The 24,490-nt window shown below is 45.8% G+C and overlaps 1 protein-coding gene across 6 annotated transcripts in view; it reads left to right on the top strand.

Annotated features, from left to right (window-relative positions):
• Window positions 1-2,466: 2,466 nt before the first annotated feature.
• LOC120723441 (diacylglycerol kinase zeta-like) overlaps window positions 2,467-24,490 on the top strand; it is an 89,166-nt gene continuing 67,142 nt past the window's right edge. For 5 of the 6 annotated variants that reach the window (XM_040014868.1, XM_040014866.1, XM_040014865.1 and 2 more), the window contains exon 1: window positions 21,978-23,491. Coding sequence is in view for 1 of the 6 variants with exons in the window: in XM_040014869.1 (XP_039870803.1) it covers window positions 2,993-3,100; window positions 3,217-3,320 (212 nt within the window). In the remaining 5 variants the exon portion in view is untranslated. Of the gene's footprint in view, window positions 3,101-3,216; window positions 3,321-21,977; window positions 23,492-24,490 lie in introns of those variants that run through there. The other variant, XM_040014869.1, reaches the window with a different exon arrangement.

Raw genomic sequence — 24,490 nt, 5'->3', positions numbered from 1 at the left:
TGCAGAGGCGTTTAGATTTGTGAGTTTCATATGAAGAGTATAAATCTATAGAAAATCCTGCATGTACGTACACTGCTGTAACACAACTCAATGCAAAAAAGGAATCTATTGCACACAACAGTACTCCTGAAAACATGAACAGGGTGTGAAGTTTTTTTATTTACGTCATTCACACCACAATCACTGTGCGGCATCATGTCGCTGCCACATCGCAGGATATATTGTCTCTTGCCAGGCACCGTGAAAAACGCCCTGGAATGGCGAATCCATCCTTGGAAGGCCTCCGCTGGGATGTCAACACAGGCCAGCTCCATTGCCCTGAGGAGGTTCTCTCTTGTGTCTGTCATAAACCTTCCATCTCCACGATGAGAAGAACTCCTCTATAGGGTTCAGGAAAGGGGAGTAGGGTGGCAGACAGACGTTTAAAAAGTGGTCACTGTTGGTGGTGAACCACTCTGATTTGGTTTGTTCTGTGGAAGCGGACGTTGTCCCAGATGATCACATAAATGTGATGTGCGGGCCCAGGATGGTGTTGTTGGCGGTCCAGGAGGATGTCTTTTAGCTCCTCTAGGAAGGTGAGGAGACATTGGGTGTTGTAAGACCCAAGGACAGCATGCCGGTGGACAAGCCCCTCCGAACCCATGGCCGCACAAAGGGTAATATTACCCCTTCCCCGTTTGCCAGGGACCTCAGTGATGGCTCTTTGGCCAATGACGTTACAGCCTCTTTGCCTTCGTTTCTGCAGGTTGAAGCCAGCCTCATCCAGGAAGAGGTAGTCATTGCGTCCAACTGTAATATCCTCTGAAAATGTGAAAGTGCACAGGTGTTCAGAACAACAGTCAATCAGGTAGCGCAGTATTGTCCAGAAGTAATGTAGGCCACTGAGCAACACAGTATGTCCACTGACTGTACTGTGAACATGTATACTTACTTGCACATACTCGTAACGCAGGTCTTTGTGTCGCGCAGAGTGGCGCTCAAAGGGAACCCTATAGACCTGTTTCATCCGCGTCTTTTGGCGCCGGAGAACTCGGTCTATTGTGGCCAAGCTGACATCGTCAGTGCTCTCAAAGTTAACATTATCGGCAATGACTTCGTCTCTGATCTCCTGGAGTCTGATGAGGTTGTTCCCACGAACCGTATCCACAATGAGGGTTTCTTTAAATATGGCAACCCTCCCACCTCTATGTGGCTTTCTTTCAACTCTAAAGAAAGAAACATGTGTTGTCACATGTGTTACAATACAGTCTGATTTGAAACCAATAGCCTACTTTCACAGGTTTGTAAAACTGTATTGTGACAAAGAAAGCGATCGAGTACCTGTTGTGTTGTCTGAATGCCCTGATAGTGGTGGCAGTGGTGACCCTACTCAGGTTTGGACGGACTCTTAGTCCTGCTTCAGCCTTTGTCATGACACGGTCAATGACTGCTGCTCGCATCTCATCCGTAATGATGGTGCGAGGTTGTCTTGCTCTCCCTCCTGGACCTTCTCCTCTCCCATGTTGGCCTCCTCCTCTTCCTCCTCATCAGTCTGCTCCTCTTCCTCATTGGCCTGCTCCTCTTCCTCCAGGGCCAGCTATTCTCCCTCCTCTGCATCGAATTCCTCTTCCCCTGACTCTGCCTTCATCCATGGTGCTCAGGCATCTTCAGCAGACTGTGCACTCTGAACTTGCTTTTATACATGTGGTCACAGCATTAGCAACAAGTGTCTTCAATTTTGAGTCGTTGTGTGTAATGAATGACACCAGGTGTGTTCATTGTGTTCAAATCTTGCTGACTGTGGCAAGCATGTTGCATCACATGAGCTTTCATTTGAGAATATGAGCAGAGTTCTTTTGCAACTTGTGTTTTAGGAAAGATGTGTTTAGATTTATGACAACGGAGGATTGTGTTCTGTGACTCGTGTCTTCATGTGACATGTGTTTATGATATTGGTAAATGATGGCTAGATTTAGATGTGTTTAGACAACTGGTCATTTGGTTTAGAGCATAGGTGTCAAACTCTGGCCCGCGGGCCAAATTTGGCCCGCAGCCTAATTACATTTGGCCCGTGAAGCCATACCAAATTACTATTAGAGCTGGCCTACTGGTATTATACAGCTAATATATATATTGTTTAGTATTAAGCTTTGCTTGTTCCATATTCAGTTTTTCAGCAAAACGTGTTTGAGTCCATAAGATTCATTCTTATATCTGGAGGAATAAATATATTTCAATAAATATTCACGTTAGCCCGCGACTTTGTTTCAGTTTTGAATTTTGGCCCACTGTGTATTTGAGTTTGACACCCCTGATGTAGGTCAAACTATGCACTTGCAGTACTGCCTGTATAGGTGGCGCTCTAGAGCCATTTAAACTTCCACGTCCCGAACCAATAAAATACCGAAATTTTCCAGACCAGACCTGACGTGTGCGCAGAAACCCCTGAGTTTGTGAACATGTGTGTGCTCTCTGAAAGGCCAGTCGTTTACTAACATTAGAAGCTGCGCAGAAACAGGCAGCGCTCCGATCAAACACTCGCAGCCTCCCTCTAAGCTCCAAGCAAACTCTTCACACACACTCGCTGTTCTAAATGCCAGAACTGCGTAAAACCAAGGACCACCGTCAATGATATAATAAAACACGAGACGTGTTTTATTTCTTACCCTCATCACAAGTCATTCAATAGAGAGCGAGAGAGAGAGTGGGAGGGGTGGGGGGAGGACGCGAGCGCTCACAGCTGATTTCCGGCAACACGTTGCGTGAGTGGACGGTGCGGGAGGGGACAGGAGGACAGCTCTCACCTGCCGCACGCAACTTTTATCGTGTGCGTCTCAAGGACAGTTACGGTCCGCGCCGGGTTAGCGTGTCGCGCAGCGTGGAGGATGGGGCTGTAGTTTCGTGGAAACGCGCACCAAAATAAACACAGCAGCAGCACCGGGATCAGCGACACCGTGCCGAGGACAGGAGCATTAATCCGGGTAAAAGCACGCAGGCCGCGCTGATCGCAGCGATGATGAGAGACTCGGAGCGGCCCGAGCTGGAAGACGTGGCCGAGGAGGAGGACGTGCTCGCTGGGCTGGAACACTCCAGGAGCGCACAGGAGTCCGGTGTCTCTCAGGTGTGTGCTGCTCTCCTTCCATGCTTACCGCGTACAGGAGCCGCTGCTGCAGGCTGCCGGCGCCCGTGTGAGGCAGCAAGCTTTCATCGGAAACAACAGATGTGTTTTGATTTCAGGTACCCAAACAGAAAGAGCTGAAGGGGGCTGAGCAGCAGCTGGCGGTATCCCAGATGGAGGCAGAGTTCGTGCAGCTGACCTTCAGGAAGCAGGTGTCTTACAGGTAGGAAGTCTCCAAACAGCCCGGAGGAGTGAACGTGGCAACGAAACACTGATAGTCCCCACGTTGTCTGCGTGCTGGGACTTGCTGTGGAAAGGCACAGTTACACTTTAACAGGAGGTGAAGTGGTCACCTGACACTGACACGCACACTGTTCCAGCTTAAGATGAAGTTATATATGCTGTAAGGTGCGAGGTAATCAGTGGTAGTGCACACTGAGTAAGAGGCTGAGGTGAGCTTAGTGATTCTCTTCCTTGCACTTTCACCACAAATCCTGATGATTATGACCGTGAATGTGACCTGGTGTGTTCTCAGTATAGACGTGATGGCAGCCATCATCAGGTACATGGACTGGTTCTCATTCATAGACGCACTCTTTTCTGTGCTTTCCAACATTCACACACATTCACACTCTGAATGGCTGAACGAGACGAAACCACCAACCTTCCAATTAACAGATGACCTGTTGTGCCTCGGAGCTACAACCACCTCCAACAGATTTCCCAACTGAAACTGTTAAGACAATAAAAGCATGTGCACGACTTTGCTGCATACGAAACTGGTGCATGCACCGACTGGTGTGACAGAAGAGGACACTATGGAGGCTGAAAGAAGACGATGTACAGACATAACAGGCGTGTTTACAAACTGGCTTGAAAAATTGGAGGAATCAGAAAGAGAAGCAGTGAAACTGATGAGTTGATTGGTCTGGAGAGCGCTGCTGCAGGTGACTGCTGTGCATGTATGTGTGCCTCATTCAGTCACTCAGCCTGTTCACAGCCAGAGAAAAGTGACCGTAAGGGCTCCATTAGTTTAACTCGCTGTGTTTAGGATCAATGTTCGAATCCATTTCCTGGGTTACCAGGGTGACGCCCTCTAACACAGCTAATGTGATTGGTCTCCTGAAAAGGAGCAACAAGAGCAAAGTAATAAGTGAAGCTTGTAATCTAAAATCCATTTTACCATCTGATCCTTCTGTGTTTACAGAAACGGCACCACACTGGGCTGGCACTATAAACTGGATTGTCCTTTTTGTTTTCTCATCAATGAAAGAAATAAATGAGTCTGTTGCCTTAGAAACTGTAGTTACGATCTGTTTGTCTTTAATCTGATTATTGGTCCTCGTCTCCAGCTCTCCTGTCACTACTGCAGCTAAAAACGTGCACTTCTATTAAACGCTGAGCTGGTGTCCAGTGTTTCACTGGTGTCAGGTTGTGTTTTAGTTTTTCCACCTCCCGATCAGGCCTCGCCGACACATGCCGCTTGTACTCAGGGTCGTGTCGGGGAGGATAAACAGCAAGCGCTCCACGTGCCCGAGATGCACCGAGCAGGTCTGGGTGAGGAGAACAAAGTCAGATCTTCAGATACAGGAAGTGAAAGTACTTTTACATCAGTGTCATGATAAAGCACAGTGAAGTCACGTGTGCTGCCTCCTTCATGCTCTCTGCATCACTACAGCCTGATAATAAATAGCGGGGCATGCTGTGAGCTACACGCGTGAAAAGGTGACTGCAGACATGTCTGACCTAATTTTCCTGATATGATTCTCGGCCTGTTGCCGGTGAACCAAAGCTAATACGGAGCGACGATCTGAGGCGGTGGGCAGGCGTCTGTTTTCCTCACGAGCTCTGCTGTCAGATATGAATGCTCTCCAACTTCCTTCAGCTACCGACGGACTTGCTGTTGATGTATTTTGAGCAGGACTGCAAATAGCAATGATCAAAGTACTTGCAGGGACTTTATTGGACAGTTTTTAGCCTGTTTCTCCTGATTCTTTTTTCTCCCCTCTCTTCTTACTTACACTGATTGTCTGTTTAGTAAGAAGGTTTTTGTTTGTCTTGTGGGACTCGAGATGTACCCGATGAGTGATGTGCTTCTGACTCTTTTCAAAAGAAAGAAGTGGGACATGCATATGGAGTGGCTTTGAGCGCAGCTGCAGCTGCGTGTGCTGACTGAAGCTGTGGCTGTGGATGTAGCTTCTGTTCAGGCTACACCTGCATGTGTGGTTGGATGTATGATGCTGTGCTGCACTTTACTCCTGCTATTAATAGACGGTAGAGCATTGTTAACTCACATGGGATCTGAAACCTTTACCAGACGTGTTAGCCGTACTGCACAAACATCATCTGCAGGCAGTATTACACCTGAAACATTTCTTGCAGCTGTGCTGGTCTCTCATGTTAGAGGCGATCGATAAACTGAACTAAATCATGACAAACACCCACCTGTCTTCCTTCAGATTTCCTTGTGTTCCCTGTTGAATCTGCCTGAGGTCCTCAGCACTTTCTCTGAAGTGTTCAGGTGGAACACTTCAGAGAAAAGCTTTGATGTTCTCCATCCCTGCACTGACGTTCTCAGTGGAACTGTTCATCAACTGGTTTCTTATGTCACTGCCACCATGAGGCATAATCTCAGCATAATTTAGTATGGTCTGTAATCCACATGGGATTGTGTGTGTGGGGGTGGGGCGGGCTGCCTGGCTTTCAGCTCTCCTGACTCAGACGAGTTATGTAAGGATCATCTGTAGCTGTTGCCTACAAAAGTGTGTTGCTGCGTGTATATTTCATGCTGTGAGATAATCTACATAAGATTCGAGGTCAGCCGGAATTCCATTAGCATCAACACAAGTGTGTGACATGAATGAAGTCCACATGAAGCAGGAACGATCGGATACAGTTTGCAGCTGCAGCTCCTGAAAGGCTTCAGCGATTCGAGCTCGAGGCAGCGCGTTTCATTTTTGGTGCTATTGATTAAAACGTGTTTGTCCAAAGCGTCTGTTGTTATGTTGTTGTTTTTAGTGTCTCTGTGGCAGCAGAGACACTGTTCATGCTCGGTGCCTCACAGCTATTAAAGTAGTGCTGCTGCATCATACGAAGCCTCAGCCGAGCATGTAGCCTGTAGTTTCATGTTGAATAGCCTGATGCAATTATGTTACATGTAGACATTTAAATTATTTGCATTTCTTTTTTTTCTTTTCTTTCTTTTTTTGCCTGTCCCGTTTGGCTCTTTTGCATCAGAATTGTTGTCTAAAGGCAAAGAAAGATGCCCAACGGATTTACTTTACCATATTGACCATCCCAGCCTTGCCATAATGGTCCATTTGATTCACCTTTTATTGTTTATTTTATTTTCACTTGCTGAATACGGGACAGACTTGACTGGGGGAAAGAAGGGGAGAAAGAAAGAGGGAAAGAGAAACAGCTGAGAAGAGGGACGGGGGAGAAGGGCAAAAGACAAAAACCAACAGAATGGGCAGAAAAAGAAAAAAAAATGGATCTATCGATCACCTGGATCACCTGCTGAGAAAGAAAAAAGAAAACAAGCAGAAGAGAACAAGAGTAATAGAATAAACAACATCACAATGATATATATATGGGAATATGACAGTAAATACTAAATATTAAACATTATTGTGCAGCACATAAGATCAACAGAACACAGTGTGCTTTGAGGTAGGAGCCAAAAAGGGTGTAGTTTGTGGGTGTGATCACCCGTGTGTACACCTGTGAGCATGGACGCGCTTGTTTTTTTAAAAGGTTCCTTCATGTAATGATCTGCTAGAGGGTGTGGGGGGGCCACAGCCCCGTCCTCCAGGGCATGAAGCAGGTATGGAGGAGATCAAAACTCCAGACATCCAGAGGCCCCCAGAACACAAGAGACCAAGGAAGACCAACAGAGGGGCAGCCGCGCCACTGTCCCAGAAAGAGCTGAGGAGAGTCCCAGATGAGGGCTCACTCAGCAGCCGCGGAGCAGAAGCCAGGGGGAGTTGCAGTGACGCGCCCGTGAGCTCCGCCGGCAGCCAACTGTGCCTGAGTGACCGAGCCCCAGGCCGAGAGGCCGGTGGCACCCCACCCCCGAAGTGGCCCGAGCGAGCCCCAGGCTCCAGGCCCCGATAAGCGACCGCCAAGGAGTGAGCCGGTGTGTACCCGGACGCCCACCCCCAGACACAAAGAACCACCAACGCACCGACACCTGAGGGAGTCCGCCACTGGCAGGGGAAGTGGTGGTGGGTGGAGATAGGCCTCCAAACCTTGGAGGGCCTGAGATGTTCCCAGAGAGGTGGCGCCTGACACCCAACCTGACATATAGACACAGACATACAGGCACACACAGACACAAACATCCATTCCCACCCTCATGCTCTCATATGCACTTACTCCACACTCAACCAACGTGGAGACAGACATAAAGAGACGCTGTACACACGATCACACTCCCCAAGCGTACTCTACGAACCGGGTCTAGGTACCCTTGCCCCTGGAGGGGTGAACTGCACCCAGACCCAGGTGGTGTTACCCTTTTCCCTGCGGTGTGGGGAGGCAGACCGCCCCGACTCCGCAGCAGCAGGGAGGCCCCACGCTCCAGACCGCAGTCGGACGGCCAACTCCTCCTCCTAGCCCCAGCGCTCCAGCAGGCCGCAGAGAACGGGGGTGTGTGAAGACTCCAAACCTCCCTCCACCCGCTCATTGTAGTGTTGATGCATGTGTGTTCTAAGGTGCATTTAAAACCCAGGAGGGCATGGAGCTACCTGCCAGAGAGCAGCAGGTAAGCGCATGGTCCCTCCTGCTAGCCCTCAATGTCTACGTGTAATTAACATTGAGAGGTGGGCAACGACGCCAGGGGTGAGGTTGTACACCCTGATGGTAATTTGGACTCCGTGTAGTGTGCCCACCCCCAAGATCCTATATGTATGTGTAATGAGAGTGTGAGTAATGTGAATGTCTAAGTTGTGGGATAAAATTGAGGCAGAGGCAGCCAGAAGGGGACAGAGGGGGGGGGGGGGTAGCCTCCTCTGCACCCTGGTGACATACCCCTACCCCAAGGCCCTGCATGTGTGGGTGGTTGTGGTGGAGCGGGAAGAGGGAGGCAGCTGGAGATGGGGAGGGAAGGAAGGGAGGGGCAAGTGACCCCTCCCTGGGGCCAGCTCCCCCGCTGACCCCAGTAGGCACCCCCATACTCCGCGACCCGCCAGGGAAAGGGGGCCCAGGCCCATCCAGACCGGGGCCCAGTGCAGCAGCGCCTCCCGGCCCCACAGAGCCCGGGACAGTCCACCCAACCCCACCACAGAGAAAACTGCACCCACCCCATCATCCACTCATCTTCCAGACTACACAAGACTATAGACGCCCAGGCTGAGATCTTCCTCCACCTCTCCTGTATCTCCCCCTCCTGCAGAGAGAGTTCCTGAAGAGAGGAAAGCTCCTGCAAGATGTAACAACCTCCCCCACCAGTTGAAGAGCCCCCCAGGTGGCTCGATGCACCGGCGGCACCCTGCGCCAGGGCTGGGCCCCCATGCACCCACCCGCCCACAACCCCGGCAACACACCAACCAGGACCCAAGCCCCCGAGGCCCGGCCAGGGCCCCAGCCCAGAGACGGAGCGCCCCCAGAACCTCACGCCCATCCCGGACCCACCCAGGGGCAGCCAGGCTACCAGGTCAGTAACCCACGTCCGTCAGCACAGACCCTCCCCTAGTCCCGCTGCACGCAGCCACGAGGAAACCGTCACCTGAGAGCCAACAGAGCCCCTGACCGGACATGACCGCTACCCCGGGTTGAGCCCCCCAAGGAAGATGCCTCCGGGGAACCCCCCGACGCCCTAAGCCTGTCCCTACCCCCACACCAATCACAACAGCGGAGGTGGGACCAAACTAAGACCCCCCCACCCCCACTAGGTGATGGAGCTGATCAAAGGAGCCCAGAGCAATTGATCTGATGTGGTGGCAGAGGCTGTATCAAGACTAATGTAATCTAATAGATAATTTCTATATTGGTTAGAATTAAGATTATTTTTATTTTTCCAGTTCATGAGGACTGTTTTCTTGGCTATGCATAGGGCAGTGAAAACCATATGGGCTGATATTCTTTTCTGAAGTGACATTATCTAAGCTGCCCAACAAACACACTAAGGGGGAAGTTGGAATGTTACATTTCAGACACTTCGATAAGTCTTCACATATCTCGCGCCAAAACTTCTGAACTGGTGGACAGAACCAAAGAGCGTGGATATAATTGTCCGGTGAATTGGTTTGGCAGTGTGAGCAGTTGTTGGTAGACGTAAAGCCCATCTTGAACATCCGATGACCTGTATAGTGCACTCTATGTAGTATTTTGTATTGAATTAATTGAAGACTGGGATTTCTAATTAAATGAAAGGTTTTTAAGCAAATCTGAGACCAGAAGTTTGGGTCTAAGTTAACTGATAAATCCGCTTCCCATTTTGCAATAGGAAGTGATATTGATTCATCTGTTTGAGAAAGCATTCTGTATATTTTGGAAAGTAATTTGGGGGTTTTAAGAGTAAGAAATTGAACCACACTTGGTGGTGTTTGTAGTTCAACTTGACCCGGTTTAAATTTCTTTTTTACTATGGATTTAATTTGTTGATATTCTAAAAAGCTTTTCTTGTTGATCCCATATTTGCATTTCTTATAATCAAATGGTTTTGCAGGGTGTAAAAATTGCAGAGAAGAACAAAACCTTGGCGCTGTGTTTTGCATGATGACAAAAACAGTGTTACAACAGTCAGGAACATGTCAGATGTGTGTGTCTGTGTTTGCATAAAACAGGCTTGCTGTCGTGTTTGTATTTCTAACCACACGCTGACAATGGCAGTCAGTGACAACAGGCCCGTGCACTCCACGCAGCTGCAAACATACAAAAGCAGCTGGAAGGAAAGGCCTGCACATATGGAGCAGAGGCTGATAACAATCAGACATTAGACGCTGATGATAGTAATAGTAACTGGAATAAACTGTGTCTGTTCTGTAATTGGATGAACTTATTCTGTTTAAAGGATCGATGGTGAAACAGACAAAGACGGGCAGATTGGTGCCACCTCCACAGCTCTGCTGACGGCGTCCAGCTTGACGGCTCACTCGTGCTGTGCGTCTGACTAGCTAGTCACACGTGTTTTATGTCCTTATCTTGTGAAACCTTCAGGAGGAAATATTGCTTTTCTGTACACAAGAAAGTAAATATAATTATGGATTTTAATTAGGACACTCATGCTCCTGCAACCCCCCCTTTTTTGTCGGTGCTGTAGCTCTTTTGTAGCACCATTATGCGAAATGCTTTCTTCTTACACAAGCTAATAACCTGGGGCTGTGTTCATAAAGGAGAAACAGCCGTGCGTGGACAAACGACAAAAGAAGACCAGCATCATGATTCCTTCCAGTGAAATTCAGCCCAGTGTTTACTGAAGGGGGAACAGAAGGGCTCATGCTAAAGCTGGAGCAGCATTTCCACAGAACAGGGAACGTGAATGCAAATTCACGTTCCCTGTAAGTTATTTTTGAATGTGTGTATCAGTGGCCTAATATAGCACAGTTGTTATCTTTGATATGCTGTAGAGCTCTGTGCATGTTTACAATCTGAACAGAAGCTGGTGGGTGTGCGAGCCTGGAGGAGAAGGGACGATCCAACAGAAGATTTCAGAGACAGAGAAGGCGAACTGAGCTGTGGCTCACTCTGTTAGCTACAAACATGGAGCGGAGGCTATTCCAGGCAGGTGGAGAAGAATACTGAGCTGATGAAGGAAATCTGGTTGGTTCGTCCAAGTCAGAACAACAAAAAAAAGTTCAGGAAATGGGACTGACTGAATGAGCAGAGTGTACTCTGGGACAATGTTCCCTCTAATGTTTCATGTGTCTGAGCGAACGCACAAACTCTCTGAGTTTGGACCACTGTGAGCAGCAGCAGACGTGTGCACTGTGGTCACGCCAGCATCCAAGTTACATGTTTATTACAATAATCAAATTACAGCATTTACATTTATGTTAGACTACTTTTAATTAACTGCTTTAGCCCACTTACAATGAAAATTAAAAAGAATCTTGTTCATGACCTGTGTAGCATGTTAACACTACTGGAAGTAAAAATAACTTCAACTCCAATTTTGAAAACACAACTTTCTTTTTTTATATATTTATAAAGCTCTGACTTGTATTCTGAGTCTGTGGTCTGGGAGAGAGTCTGTAACTCTGTCTGCAAATACAGTAAATAATGACCAATGTTGGGCAGTTAATTATATAGTTACTTCTTCAAAAAAGTAACTGAGTTATGCAAACAACGAAGTTTTTTGCAGCTGTTTACCTAAAAATGCAGCCAAGGTGTTTTTAAACAAACATTTCAAACTATTTACAGAACAATCAGCTGTTCTGCATCAAATCTGATGCCACACAAATTATTTGTGCCGCTGCAAAAAATAATTTCTGTCCACTATGAGATGAAGGAGAACAACAGCCTGATACCTGCAGGCCTGACAGCAGCAGATGTGTCACTGCTGTAACACCTGTAACACTCAGCAGTCGCCTCATTGTTCTGACACACACAACAACACTATTGACTACACTACACACTAACTACACGCTAACTACACGCTAACTACACACTAACTACACGCTAACTACACGCTAACTACACACTCACTACACACTCACTACACACTCACTACACACTCACTACACACTCACTACACACTAACTACACACTCACTACACGCTAACTACACGCTAACTACACGCTAACTACACGCTAACTACACGCTAACTACACGCTGACTACACGCTGACTACACGCTAACTACGCGCTAACTACACGCTAACTACACACTAACTACACACTCACTACACAAGATTTGTGCTAAACGTCTCAAATCTCTCACGTCTCAAACACGCCGTCACTCCTAAAACTTCCCCCTCCCTAAACAACTAAATGTCATGTTGCCATATCATTCTTTGATTGGTCCACATGGTACTTTTTTCCACCAATAGGAAAGGCTGGGAGGTTTTGTTTTTGTTCACAGGCTTTCGAGCGTTTTCCTTATAAAAGGCAGTTTTTACTGTTTCTTCCTGCAGTAAATATAAACAACGACAGTATTCAGGAAGAAAACCAAACATTGCAGATATTTTATCATAACTCTGGTTTTACGTGGCCGATCAACACAATTTAAAAACTGGTATAAAGTCCACACTTTGTCCGTCAGTTGTTCCATCTGTCCTGCTCACATCTCCAATGGTTGTACACGTTGTCATTAACGTGGCTTCACTCCACATCAGCCGCTTTGCTAAAACACCGGTGTCGCACATAAGGACGCTGTCAGAGCCTGTCAGCGACGTTGATCAGCTGCGTATATACGAATGTGAATCGCATCATTGGCTGGACTGTGGGATAAGGTGGCATCGTTCTGATCCCATACAGGAGCAGCCAGTCACTGACTAACACTGCAGAACAGGATTGTTGAAGTTTTGATTTTAATTTCAATTCAGGTTCGATTTTTTGTGTGTGTGCGCAACGCAGATTTTCTGTGCGCAGAGACGTGCCAGCAGTGCGCAATTGTGCACGTGCGCAGCTTAGAGGGAACGTTGCTCTGGGACTATTTTTTCGCCTTAGTCTGGTCAGTTTTTATTGTTCCAGCCAGTAGCTGCAGCTACGCCTTTAGTTCGTAAATCTTCTCGTCATCACTGGCATACAACGTTGTGGCAGCATACTGATGTTCACGCTGACGTTTGTGAGCGGCATGCGTTGGTGCATCAGCTGAGCCTGCTGAAGCAGTTGCAGAAAACAGCCACTCCTCTCTCGTCTCGCGTCATCGGCTGCATAAAACAAAAACTCTTCTTTGTAAGCGTGCAATAATAATCCATAAGGCACCAGCTCTAGCATGGTGACTAGAGATCTGTGGCCTCCTTATTTATTATAGCTCTGGCACTACCTATAAGCAGAGAAGAGTGGCAGAGTAAGTAATCTTAGTTCAGATTAAGTTAGATCAGGTGTTTTGAGAACTGGCAGCTACATAAAGGATATGCTGTTAAACGGAGACTGAAGGGCAAAGGCAGGTGGAAGCTTGGGGGAAAATTCAGCCAGTGGTTCATCTTACCTCACGTCAAAGCTGTGTTATATTTGTGTTGCAATCAATTTCAGTTCAATTTTCTGTATATAGCACCAACTCACAACAAGAGTCACCTCAAGGTGCTTAATTCTAACTGTAAGCAAATGACATGCGATGTGCTAACATGGGGCCAAGTGGCTAAAAACGCTTCAAAACACCAAACCAGCAGCATATACAGGTGATGTGAGCCATAGATGGTCAGCGGGTAACTGTGGCGACAGAAGAGCTTCCTGGTTGGTGACCTTTGACACAATTGATTAAATTGGCACGATCAATGTAAAACTCTCTCCTGTCAACGTGTGAGAGAAGCTCATTTTTGCGTTTGAAGAGTGAGCTTTCTGTCCCGTGCTAACGTCAGGGTTTCCCTCGGCCTTGGCCCCGGGGTCTTTTGGTAATTCATGATTTTCTTTAGTTTTTAGAGAGGCTTTATGACTAGCTGTATAGTGAGCTCATAGTGCTTTGGTCATTTGTTCCTTTGTGCTTTTGAGTTTAATGCCCTTGCATAGCTTTGGTTCATTATAGGTTTGTTAGTTCCCTTTTGTGATCCCTGTCTGTTCCCTGTGTCTGCCTGTGGTTGGCTGGTTCTTCTGTTTAGTTGTGTCTCCCCAGTCAGTCCTGTCTCTTTAGTTTAGCTTTTTGTCTGTCTCAGTGTCGTGTTTCCTGTTTTATGTGCTTTGTGTTCACAAAACAAAAGCAGATGTTGTTTTATGCAGTTTGTGTCCCTCCGTTTGGTAATGAAGCAAAAGCTGCAAACCAAATAACTCGCTGCAGTAGTGATGGGATTTCTGGCTCTTTTTAGAGAACAGGCTTTTCAGGTTGTTTTGTTGCTTTAATTAATTTATTATTAACAATAATATAAAATTATGCACAAAAGGAATTACTAATGTAAAAAAAGTGGTTTTATTTATATATGTTTATATATAAATATATGCGGTGGCCCCATGAGACAAAGCACGTACAAACTCCAAAACACATTTCTAGCATTAACTGAACTTCCAAAGCAGAGCTACTAGATCACTTAAATTACACAATTGAAAACATGAAAGCATGTGTGTATTGTTTGTGTATTTCTACACAAGCACTCATATATATTCAAATAATTAAAAAAAAAAAGAAGTTCATTTACCTGTTACTACCACACACCAAATCCGGTCGTTGGTACTTGCTGGCTTGTGTAGCCACTCGGTAACAAAAGCTCAACACTGCCCCCTAGCATCCTGGAGCACTTCTGCTGTGTTTTTACGTGTTTTGAAGTTTGTATGTGTTTTGTCTGTAGGGGCCACCGTAAATATACTTTTATTTATTCACTCCACATAAAATGTAATAAATAAATCATATAATACAAAAATCAACTATTTACATTTCAACTTTTAACTATTTAAACTTTTCAGCTTTTTCCTTTTAAACAAATTTAAAGTGAAACAACACAAAACACTGCAAACCACAACACAATTAAATATAAATTAAAATATGAAAACATAAATAAGATGCACATTCTCTGTCATATGGACCTGCATGAATAAACTTTCTTTATTTATAGTTGTGGATGATTACTATACCTTTCTAATGTGACGTTGTTGTCCCTGCTCTCTCTCTCTCTCTCTCCCTCCCGCTCTGTTCCTGTGTTACTGAGTGTAACTACTGCCCCTCCCCCCTCTGCCCAGCGCAAAGCACAAGGCTCGCGTGCGGAGTGAAGCGGGGAAAAAGTGCGAGAGAGAGAGAGAGAGAGAGAGAGAGAGAAAAACGCCCACGGATCCCAATAAGGAGTCGGCTCGTGTCGTTCACTTCAAAGAGTCGGCTCTAAGAGCCGTTTCGTTCGCGACCGACACATCACTACGCTGTATTCAACACCAGCTACTCTGATAGCACCGTTTTTGTTCTTGGTGATTTTATCCACTGTAAGCTGCACCTGTCACTGCCTGATTCGGATGTTCAACACAGGATAGGCGAGTGCTGCGAGTGCTACCTGCAAATGAAAGACCAAAACCGTAACTGTGGACAAAGCACAGCGCTGCCCCACAGAGAGCTGGTTTCGTGGTACTGACTGAATATTTTTCATCGTTCTGACATAAATGAGGCTGTAAAACCAATAACAGATCATTCATTTCTGCACAGACTGAAAATCAGTGCTGAAAATCATGCATCGATAGGAAGGAAATTTCCCTAAATCCTGATCGTGTAGCACTTCGATCTGTACAAGGAGAAGCGAATCAGCTTTCGAGTGTAGCTAGGAAGCCACAGATGGATATTTTAGAGGAACACTTCTATAACTCCAAAAGTGTGGGTTAGGCTTTGGCTGGTGGTTTCACCAGCTGGAGTCCTTATCACTGAGTGGAGATTATGACGGCCTGTCACCTGATCCATCCGTCTCTGTCTCAACACGTCAGCTCTAAGAATTCTTCTGACAGAATTTCAGCTTTTCTTTTAAAGACGGAGCAGCCGGCAGCAGCTTGGTGTCTGTATTTCAGCAGTCCGTAGATACTCACACTGTTCCTGATGTTTGTTATCATTCCTGCTCCAAAGAAGGCTCATCCAGCTGATTTTAATGACCAATATCACATACAACTGTTGTGATGCTTTGGTTTCATGGGTACTGAAACTGCAGATTAAATCCACTACGGTTTGCCTACAGGCAGGGAAGAGGTGCAGCTGATGCTATAAACAGCACGATGCACTTGGCTTTCAAACACCGAACACCTCACAGCTCATGCTTGGCTGTTTTGTATTGATTTCTAGCTCTGCGTGTCATCGGATCCAGCCTTTAGTTTGAATTCAGCAGCTGTAAGGACTGAGCGTCCATCCTGAGTTAAGTGGCATCATGTTTTTTAAACAAACAGAACAGAACTTGATGGATTAAAGCCAATAAAACGTTAGATAAAAGTTAGATCAGGTGTTATGAGAACTGCCAATGTCTAAACAGCAGCTACGGGATGGCTGCAGCTCAGGTGGTAGAACACGTCAGCTACTAACTGGAAGGTTGGTGGTTCGATCCCAGGCATGCCAAATATCCTTGGGTAAGATACTAACCCCATGCTGCTCTCTGATGCATCCATCGACGTGTGAATGTGTGTAAATGTTAGATACTGAGCACTTAACAACCTAGAAAACGTGCTTGTGTGAATGAATTTGCTCAGAGTAGAAAAGCGCTATATAAGAATCATTCCAGTCCATACATGAAGGATGTGCCTTTAACAAGAAAGAGGATATAACCATTTCCCATTTTGAAATATCCTTTCTGTTCAGTCTGTATGTCCCCTAACATACATGAGTAGCAGATATTATCTAATCCTGCTCAGTAGCCAGAGGCTCAAGTATCTGTAAGCTTGATAAACTGTGTGAGAACTTTGCAGATGAAGGAGGAAAAACACAAGCATGACTTTCACTCCTGGCTGAAGATTGCTGGGAGCGAATAATCCATAAGTGTTTTTTTTATGTACATAAACACATAAAATGTTGTGTTGTCTTTATCATGTCTTTCTCTGATTTCACTAATGTTGCTCTTCATGTATCTGTCATAAATTACACACTGATGAACACACTGGGAAGTGAAAAGCGGCCCCTCTCAGACTGAAGTTCTCTTTCTACGGTGAAGGAAATAGTTTTACGTGCCTCTTATCAACTGAAATTAAGCCTAGTTAACATCAGTTTGCTCATGTGTAAGGACACATTCATTTATTAAAACTTTGTGGACACGTGATACAAACAAGCTGACATCGGAGCCAAACACTTGGCAAGCATGCATTCAAATATTTTATCTGCATTAGCCAGGAAGCAGATGGTTTTCATTCCATGGATATACACGCCGTGGGCTGATCTGACAGGTCTGTGCTGTTGGGACACGCTGTGATGACTCTGACAACAATAAATGCTGTCATGGGTCAGCTGCATTATACTGGAATGGGATGTTTTTGCAGAGAGCAATAACTCATCACAGTTTTGTTACCATTCCTCCTCATTTCTGTCATGATTACTTTGCTACATTCAACAAGGAAAGGACTAGTTAGCGTTAGCTATCAGTCTGCACGCCCTCATACAGAAAGTAGGTCAATCAATGTCTCTGATCAGTACTGTCCCCCACAATGGACAGAAGATCACTTAAAACTAAACTCTATCATCTGACTGAAAGTAAGAAAAGTATGACAAACAATGATGTGATTGTTTTGTGATGAATAATCAGCAGTGGATCAGGCCCCATGAGGTCTGTTCAACACCGTCGCTCTGTGACAACACCAACAGTAAGACATGGAGCTGACAGTCAGCAGGACGATGGTGCAGATCTATACTCGTGACTCGTCAGCGTCTCACATCACGCTGAATACTTAGTGTAACTCTAATTCTGGGAACTCACGTGTTATTACAATACAGCTGTATGCAAGGTGTAGTGAAGTGTGGCTACATGCAAAATGAAAATATCTCAGTCTTGTATAAAGAGCTTTACAGTTTTATTGCAGATCAAACCTCTAACTGTGTAATCAGTTACCTGCTCCAGTGCAATATGTCCCAGCATATAATTTGTTAAAACAAACAAGCTTCACAATGAAATGCTTTTCCTTAAATATGTAGTTATGGTGACCATGTTGGCTTAAAGAGAATCAAAGTTGTGACATTTGACTGGTCCAGTGTCCTGGGTGTGACCTTTAAATGGGATGGGTCCACAGTCCACTCTGCATGCAGCAGCAGTTTTCAATTCAATGTTATTTATACAGCGACAAATCAGAAAAACAGTCTCCTCAATGTGCTTTATACTGTAAGGTCGACCCTACAATAATACATACAGAGAAAACCCGACAATCACATGACCCCCTATGAGCAGCACTTTGGTGACAGTGGGAAGGAAAAACTCCCTTTTAACAGGAAGACAGAACCAGGCTCAGGGAGGGGCGGGGCCATATGCTGTGATTGGTCAGGGAGAGAGAAGGAAGACAGGATAAAGACATGCTGCTTCCAAACACCCACAGCTTCCTTCCACAGACCAAATACATGCTCCAGTTCACAACAGCTGCCACTCACGGAGCTTCACACTGTAAGATAAATAGCCTACAATATTAGACACTCATTTTAATGGCAATAATAACAACTAGTGACAACATTCACTGTTGTCGAAATGGTAAAACTACATTCGGTCATCCACACATTGACACACACATCCACACACACATTCACACACTGGTGGTCAAAGTCTTCAGACCAGTGCAGAATTTTCAAATCTGTAAACAGAACCAGGATCAGCTGGCTCTGCCTTCACTGCTGCAGCAAAGCGGCATTTACAGAGTGCTTCTCTGATCTTACATAGACAGTCTTCATTTTCATATAGCACCGTATTCTATACACCTGATGTATTTGGTCTGTGGAAAGAAGCTGGAGTACCCAGAGGAAACCTGTGCTTGAGGAGAGTTAAACCAGGAACCTTCTTCCTGTGAGGGCACAGTGCTAACCACTGCACCATGTTGTCCTAATTGAAAACCCATGTTGCTGCACAGGTATTACTGTAACTGAAGCATACGTTGACACATAAGTGAAACATTTGCTTATAATAGTATAAGCAGAAGAGTCAGGACTGAGCATGTCCCAGTGATCGATTACTCTGGACTGTGTGTGTTTATGAACAAATGGAACAAATGAACTGTGAACACAACACTTCCACTTGTCCACTGTGTTATCAGTTGTCAGTGTCCCTCTGACTCCGTAAATATCATCTGTAGAGAAGAAATGAGATGATCGGGCTGTATAGGGTTATGGTTACGATTCAGAACCTGAGCCCTTCTTTACATAGAAACACAGAAAATGGGTCAGCTGTGGGTGTTTGGAAGTTAAAAGGATTTCTCTGAATTGTGTGTCATGCTGCTGAGTGGCTTTTTATTTGTCATGGAAATACGGAGTGGGCGAAGGACAAGAGAGAACAGTGAAATAGAAAGGAGAAGAGCAGGTGTGTGTGTGTATCTATATATATATCAATATATGTGTGTATACACAAGCAGTGTGAATGCTGCCTGGATGCTAATTCACAAGTCCTCCACTTGGTGCATGCAGACCAGTTCTTGTAAAAAGTATCACAAAATGAAATTTAAGATTCATTGCAAAATGTTTGCACAGAACAATCCTGGTCTGGTATGGTGTGGACTCTAAATGATCAGCTGTTCTCAAAACTCCCGAGTTTCCTCAGAGTTCAGGGTTGGGCAAAAGCTGCGAATGTCTGCTTTTCACAGTAATTCTCCACATTTAATTCTGCGCTCACTCACTAATTCTGACTGTCTCACTTTGTTTGAGGCAGACACCAAGGTGCACGTGCTGTGTAAGAGGCAGTGGACATGTGATAAGTGAGGTATTAATATTTGCTTATTAAAAAATGTGAACGGCATTTCTGATCAGATGCCTTAAAGCTGTGTTCGTTTCCACATCGATCGAGCGGTGAGTTTATGGTGTGCACGTGATCCTAACCAACCATCACGTGAGAGCTAAACGGCCCGTAGTGACGTGCGGTCCGTCGTCTCGATGTGGGAAGGTGCAAAGCTCCGTACAAGCTAGCAATACACCGTGAAATGAACGTTAACTGCCCGCGTCCAGAACCAGAACACGGCACCTTCTTCCTGTATTTACCTTTGTGGCTCCCGCCCCAGATACTTCTGGCCAATGAGCGGACTGAATATTCTCACGTGGTTTGTAGACACGCCTTTTTGTTTGCTTGAAATTTTGTCTGTGAAAAGAAACGAAAACCACGGAAAACGCTAGAAGTTTACAAAATCAAGAACGGATTCAGACCACAGTAAACCCACTACCGGCGTGAAAACGCCCCGACGAGACAGTGAAATCTGAAAAATTAAGATTTTTCCCGCGTATTAAACCTGTCAATGAGCTGATGTTAGAAAGTGTAACCCTACAAAACGGAAGCAGGAGTCACGGCCTCTTCGGTGATGGTGTAGCTTGTATTAGTGTTGCAACCTCCGAGCACTGCTGAAACCACACTAACGACTGTCTGGTAATCCCGGGTTAAAGAAACTAATCTAAAACAAATATAGCAGAAAGTAAAATCCTGTCACGGACCGAGTGGCTGTCCGTTACACAGCACCCTCATGTGGGCATTTACAGCAGGGCAGAGACAACGGCTGATCAGTGTCGCCAAAGTCTGTGCGTGAATGTGTTTCAGTGACGCTGAAGTATAGAGCCAACGCAAATGTTCAAGGTAGACTCACAGCAGGCTGCGTGCGCAACCTGGCTTATAGTAATGACCTGCAGAGAGAGCGAAGTGCAGCAGAGAACTCAACAGTCAATTTGAAAAATCTCTCACCAGCAAACTTTTTACTATTTCTTTCTTTCTTTCTTTCTTTCTTTCTTGTGTGTGTATAAAATGTTTGTATAGTGAACAGCAGCTCTAATTCATTTGAAGACATTCAGTCAGGCACGTGACAAGGCAACTCGCGCCGAGGCCCTGATTGTTTTCATTATCCACTTCCTGGGTTTAGCCGGCCGAGTAGTACTACACAGGATCAGTGTGTATTTACCAAACTGCGCGTGCAGCAGTTCGCTACAGTAGTTATAGTGTTTGCGCACGCGCGTCAGTATCCACGTTACATGAAGTGTCATTAAACTCAACGCGAATCCAAAAGGAGGCGGCGAAGAAGACTGAGTGTAAACTTTGTCAGAGGAAGAGAGGAAGAAGTGTGGAGGGTGAGATGCGGAGTGAGTGGCTGTGAGCTGCTGCTGCTTACTGCAGGCGCACATGTGGACGGCTGGGAAGGATTAACTCTCCCTCAAGACGCACTAATCCGTCTGTAGACTCACACACACACACCTTGTCTCTCTTGTGAACGACCTTTGGCTTGTGGATTATTGACTTTGTAGCTTCTGCTGGGTAGCCATGTTTGAAGTCCTTGACCAGCTCGTAAGTGTTGATTATTATTCAGGCTAACAGTAGTTGAACTGCACTTTAAGGCTTTACTAGAGTTGTGTTTGTTACATCACAATTCTTTAGACACTCTAGTAACAGGTAACTTTTGTCATTACTGCTAGAACTCTTTTAGTGTGTGGGTCACTGTAACTGAGGCACAATACGTTTAGTTGAGCTGTGCTTTAGTAGAGTAGTGTTCTTAAGTAACTGCAGGAGAACCATGTAGTGTCTTGTGCAAGGACACACTTCAGTTACTGACATGTTGTGATTGCTCGTGTGGTCCTTTAATGATATCTCTGTGGACACAATGTACACTCACTCTCTGTCTCGTGATTTCAGGTCATATCTCACATCTGTATAAGTTGAGTGAAGCTGGTGTCATTGAGAGGTAGAGTGTAAAGGACTTGCAGGCAGGAGGAATAATTAAAGTGGTCCTGTGGGAGTTCCTTTGTAACACAGGAGCTGGACTGACGTCATAAGTGGACTCGTCTTTAACGTCATGCTTTTCAAAGACTACCCAGAAATCCAGGAGCGTTGCAGGTCGTTCTAACACAATGTGAGATCACAGGACCTGAACAGACTCTCTCATGGATTCGGAACCGGGAGCAGGTACAGATCTGGAGCACGACACTGACCCGGAGGCCTGCAGTGGTGAGCTTGAAGAAACCAGTGTGGACACAAACGCAGAAGGGGAAGGAACGTGCTTACAAAATGTTAACGTAGATGATGGAGACTGCAACTCTGCATCCTCATCCAGTTCCTCTTTGCCTTCTTCCTTTGCCCCCGGTCCAGCCTTGTTGCCTCTTTTCTGTGTGGAGGAAGAGGAGATCCACAGTGGCTGCTCCAAGTCCTTCACTGGATTCAAGCTGTTCACCAGGAGGTAAGGCTGAAAGAGCGACAACAAGACCTTAAGAGAAAGTTGCACTTTGTTGGTGTAACATCTGTTAATGACCGGTAGGTGGAGCTATTGCCTTCTGTGCTTCAGAGACCTTGGCAGGGCAGATATGCCTGAAACATGCTCAGAGGCAACACACACACAGGCTGTAAGTCTCTGCACTGTTATTTCCTGCTCACGCTGGCACTCACAGCAGGATTGTTTGTGTGCAAATGTGCATCTGTGTCTGTGTGTATAACCTTGCCAGTGGTTTACTAGTGATCCTGTGGACTGGGAACACAATTCCCACGGCAACGGGGGTTGTAGTTGTCAGGTCAACAGAAATAAAGATGACAGCTGTGCTTCCAGCTTGGTTAGAAAGTGTCAGTGAGTCACTGAGCGTGGTGTGCAACTAGTGGATAATCTGGGTTGCTGTGTGTGTGAATAGACTAAATAATCTACATGTTAAATGATGACACTGATTATGAAGATGAACCTGGCATCAACGTGTAGATGTTAGGTTGTAGCTTGTTTTGAGCAGCCACCTGTGCTACATGGTGACGAGTACCTGAAGTCCCGCGAGGGCCCGAAATATTCCCACTTTAAAGGTAAAACCACAGCAAGCTTTATCCAGTGTGCTGGGGTTATTGTGGAAAAACAAACCAAAGAAGCCGGGCTCAGGTTGGAACCTTTTCACGTTTAGCTGATGTTAAATAGTCTGACCCGTCGGGACCAGTCCCCTCCCAAACGTCCAGTTCACAGCCTGTAGTTAAAAGAAGGCAGGATGCTGCACAGCGATAAACGTGGCCCCGTCCACCTTTGTTGCTGTCATCACATTCATAATGACCTCACTGTCACGTGGTTGGTTTTAAGTTAAACATTGAACATGTTTTCTGTTGTGAATCAAATCAAAGTTTAGGACTTTCTGATTTTTATTAGTATTTAACGCGGCGTCCCGGCTGGAACCGGGGATGTATTTTTAGGTCTGATGGTCATCTGTTCGCTGTTCAGTGCTCTTGATTGTTCCCTCCTGCGCTGGTGTAAAGACGTCCTTTGCAGCTCTGAGTCATAGACTTTGTGTTTGAGTGGGTGCTTTGTGTTTCGTCTATCCTCACTGTACACCTACTCTGAATAGCTCGGTGTGCCTTTGAAAGACTGCGGTGTCATAATCACTCGCTGTGTGTTACTTCAGTTTCCTCTTTCTCACAGAGGCTGGTTGTATGTGTGTGTCTGCGTGTGTGTCAGTGTGTGAGCATTTATCAAACAGCTCTGCACTCGGCTTGTCAAGGAAATACAGTAGTTATTTTAGTCCTCTCTCAGGCTCTCCGTGTCTCAGGGCCACGCCCACTCTCTCTTCCTCTTAGCACACGCCCCTAACCCCCCTATGTGCACACACACACACACACACACACACACTTCCCTCCCCTCTGTTCCTAATAGCCGTCACCGTACACCAGGGTTTAGTCTAAGCTCGACAAATAAGAGGCGTGGACTCACGGATGGATAGTTTTCTGCTTTCTTTGACAGGTTGGCTTTTAATTTCTCCTTTTGATTTTTGAATATTTGTTAGGTTAAAAAGTTTGCTACATGCTAACTTAAGATGAAGTCAGTGTTGAGTTGAGTGGGCATTATTTCCACACAGTCTTAACAATAATAATAATGTCTCAGCTGGAGGGTTTGATAGTGAAAGAAAGTGTTGAACATGAGGCTGAATCCACTCACACTGAGTCTGTGTTCTTGCAGGCTGATGCAGTGCTGTGTTCTTCCTTCTTCTTGTTACTTCAAGCAGAGAGCAGAACAGTAATGATGAGTCTAGCAGGAATTCAGGGGCACTTGCAAGATGAGCTGACATCTTTGCACAGCTGTAGGTTTTGTTCATATAAAGGGTGTAGACTCCAGTGTAGCAGGAGGCCACAGTCGCTGTCCTGTAACAAGTGTGTGTGTGTGTGTTTGTGTGTGTGTGTGAGTGTGTGTGAGTGTGTGTGTGTGTGTGAAACCCAGTAGTTCATCTGGTAATCCTAAACATGTAATGGCTACATTCATTAGTTCATCCTGTGTTGCTCATGCACTCATTTTGGAAAATCTGTGACATTTTCTCCGAGTTGAAGAATGTGCAGGAACATCCAGTGCTGCGGTGCATGTATGACAGTAGGAGGCTACACACAGTGGACGACAGGCAGCGTAGCTCTGACAGGAACTCCGTCGTTTACTGTAGAACAGTCAGAAACTCTGAAAAGCTTTCTTCTTTTTGGATGTCTGTTTCAAGTAATTTTGGTCCGTATTCGATTAATATTAATCTGTCCACAGTGGAGTGACGAGTTTATTGCAGACTGTGCAGCACTCTGTGTTTTAGCTTCTTCAGCTTCAGTGCTTTGCCTCCATCTCAGTATCACACAGCTAGAACATCTGTCCAGAGGCAAGCAGCACATACTTCTGTGCCCCACAGAGTCCAAGCGACGAAGGGGCGTAGCTGTCCGAGTGTTGTGGGGGAAGTGCAATCGGAACCAAAAGAAGATTTTATTCAGC

This window comes from Simochromis diagramma, unplaced genomic scaffold (assembly GCF_900408965.1).
Source record: "Simochromis diagramma unplaced genomic scaffold, fSimDia1.1 OVJJ01000165.1, whole genome shotgun sequence".
Taxonomy (NCBI): Eukaryota; Metazoa; Chordata; class Actinopteri; order Cichliformes; family Cichlidae; genus Simochromis; species Simochromis diagramma.
This window is presented reverse-complemented; position numbering and strand designations above follow the sequence as displayed.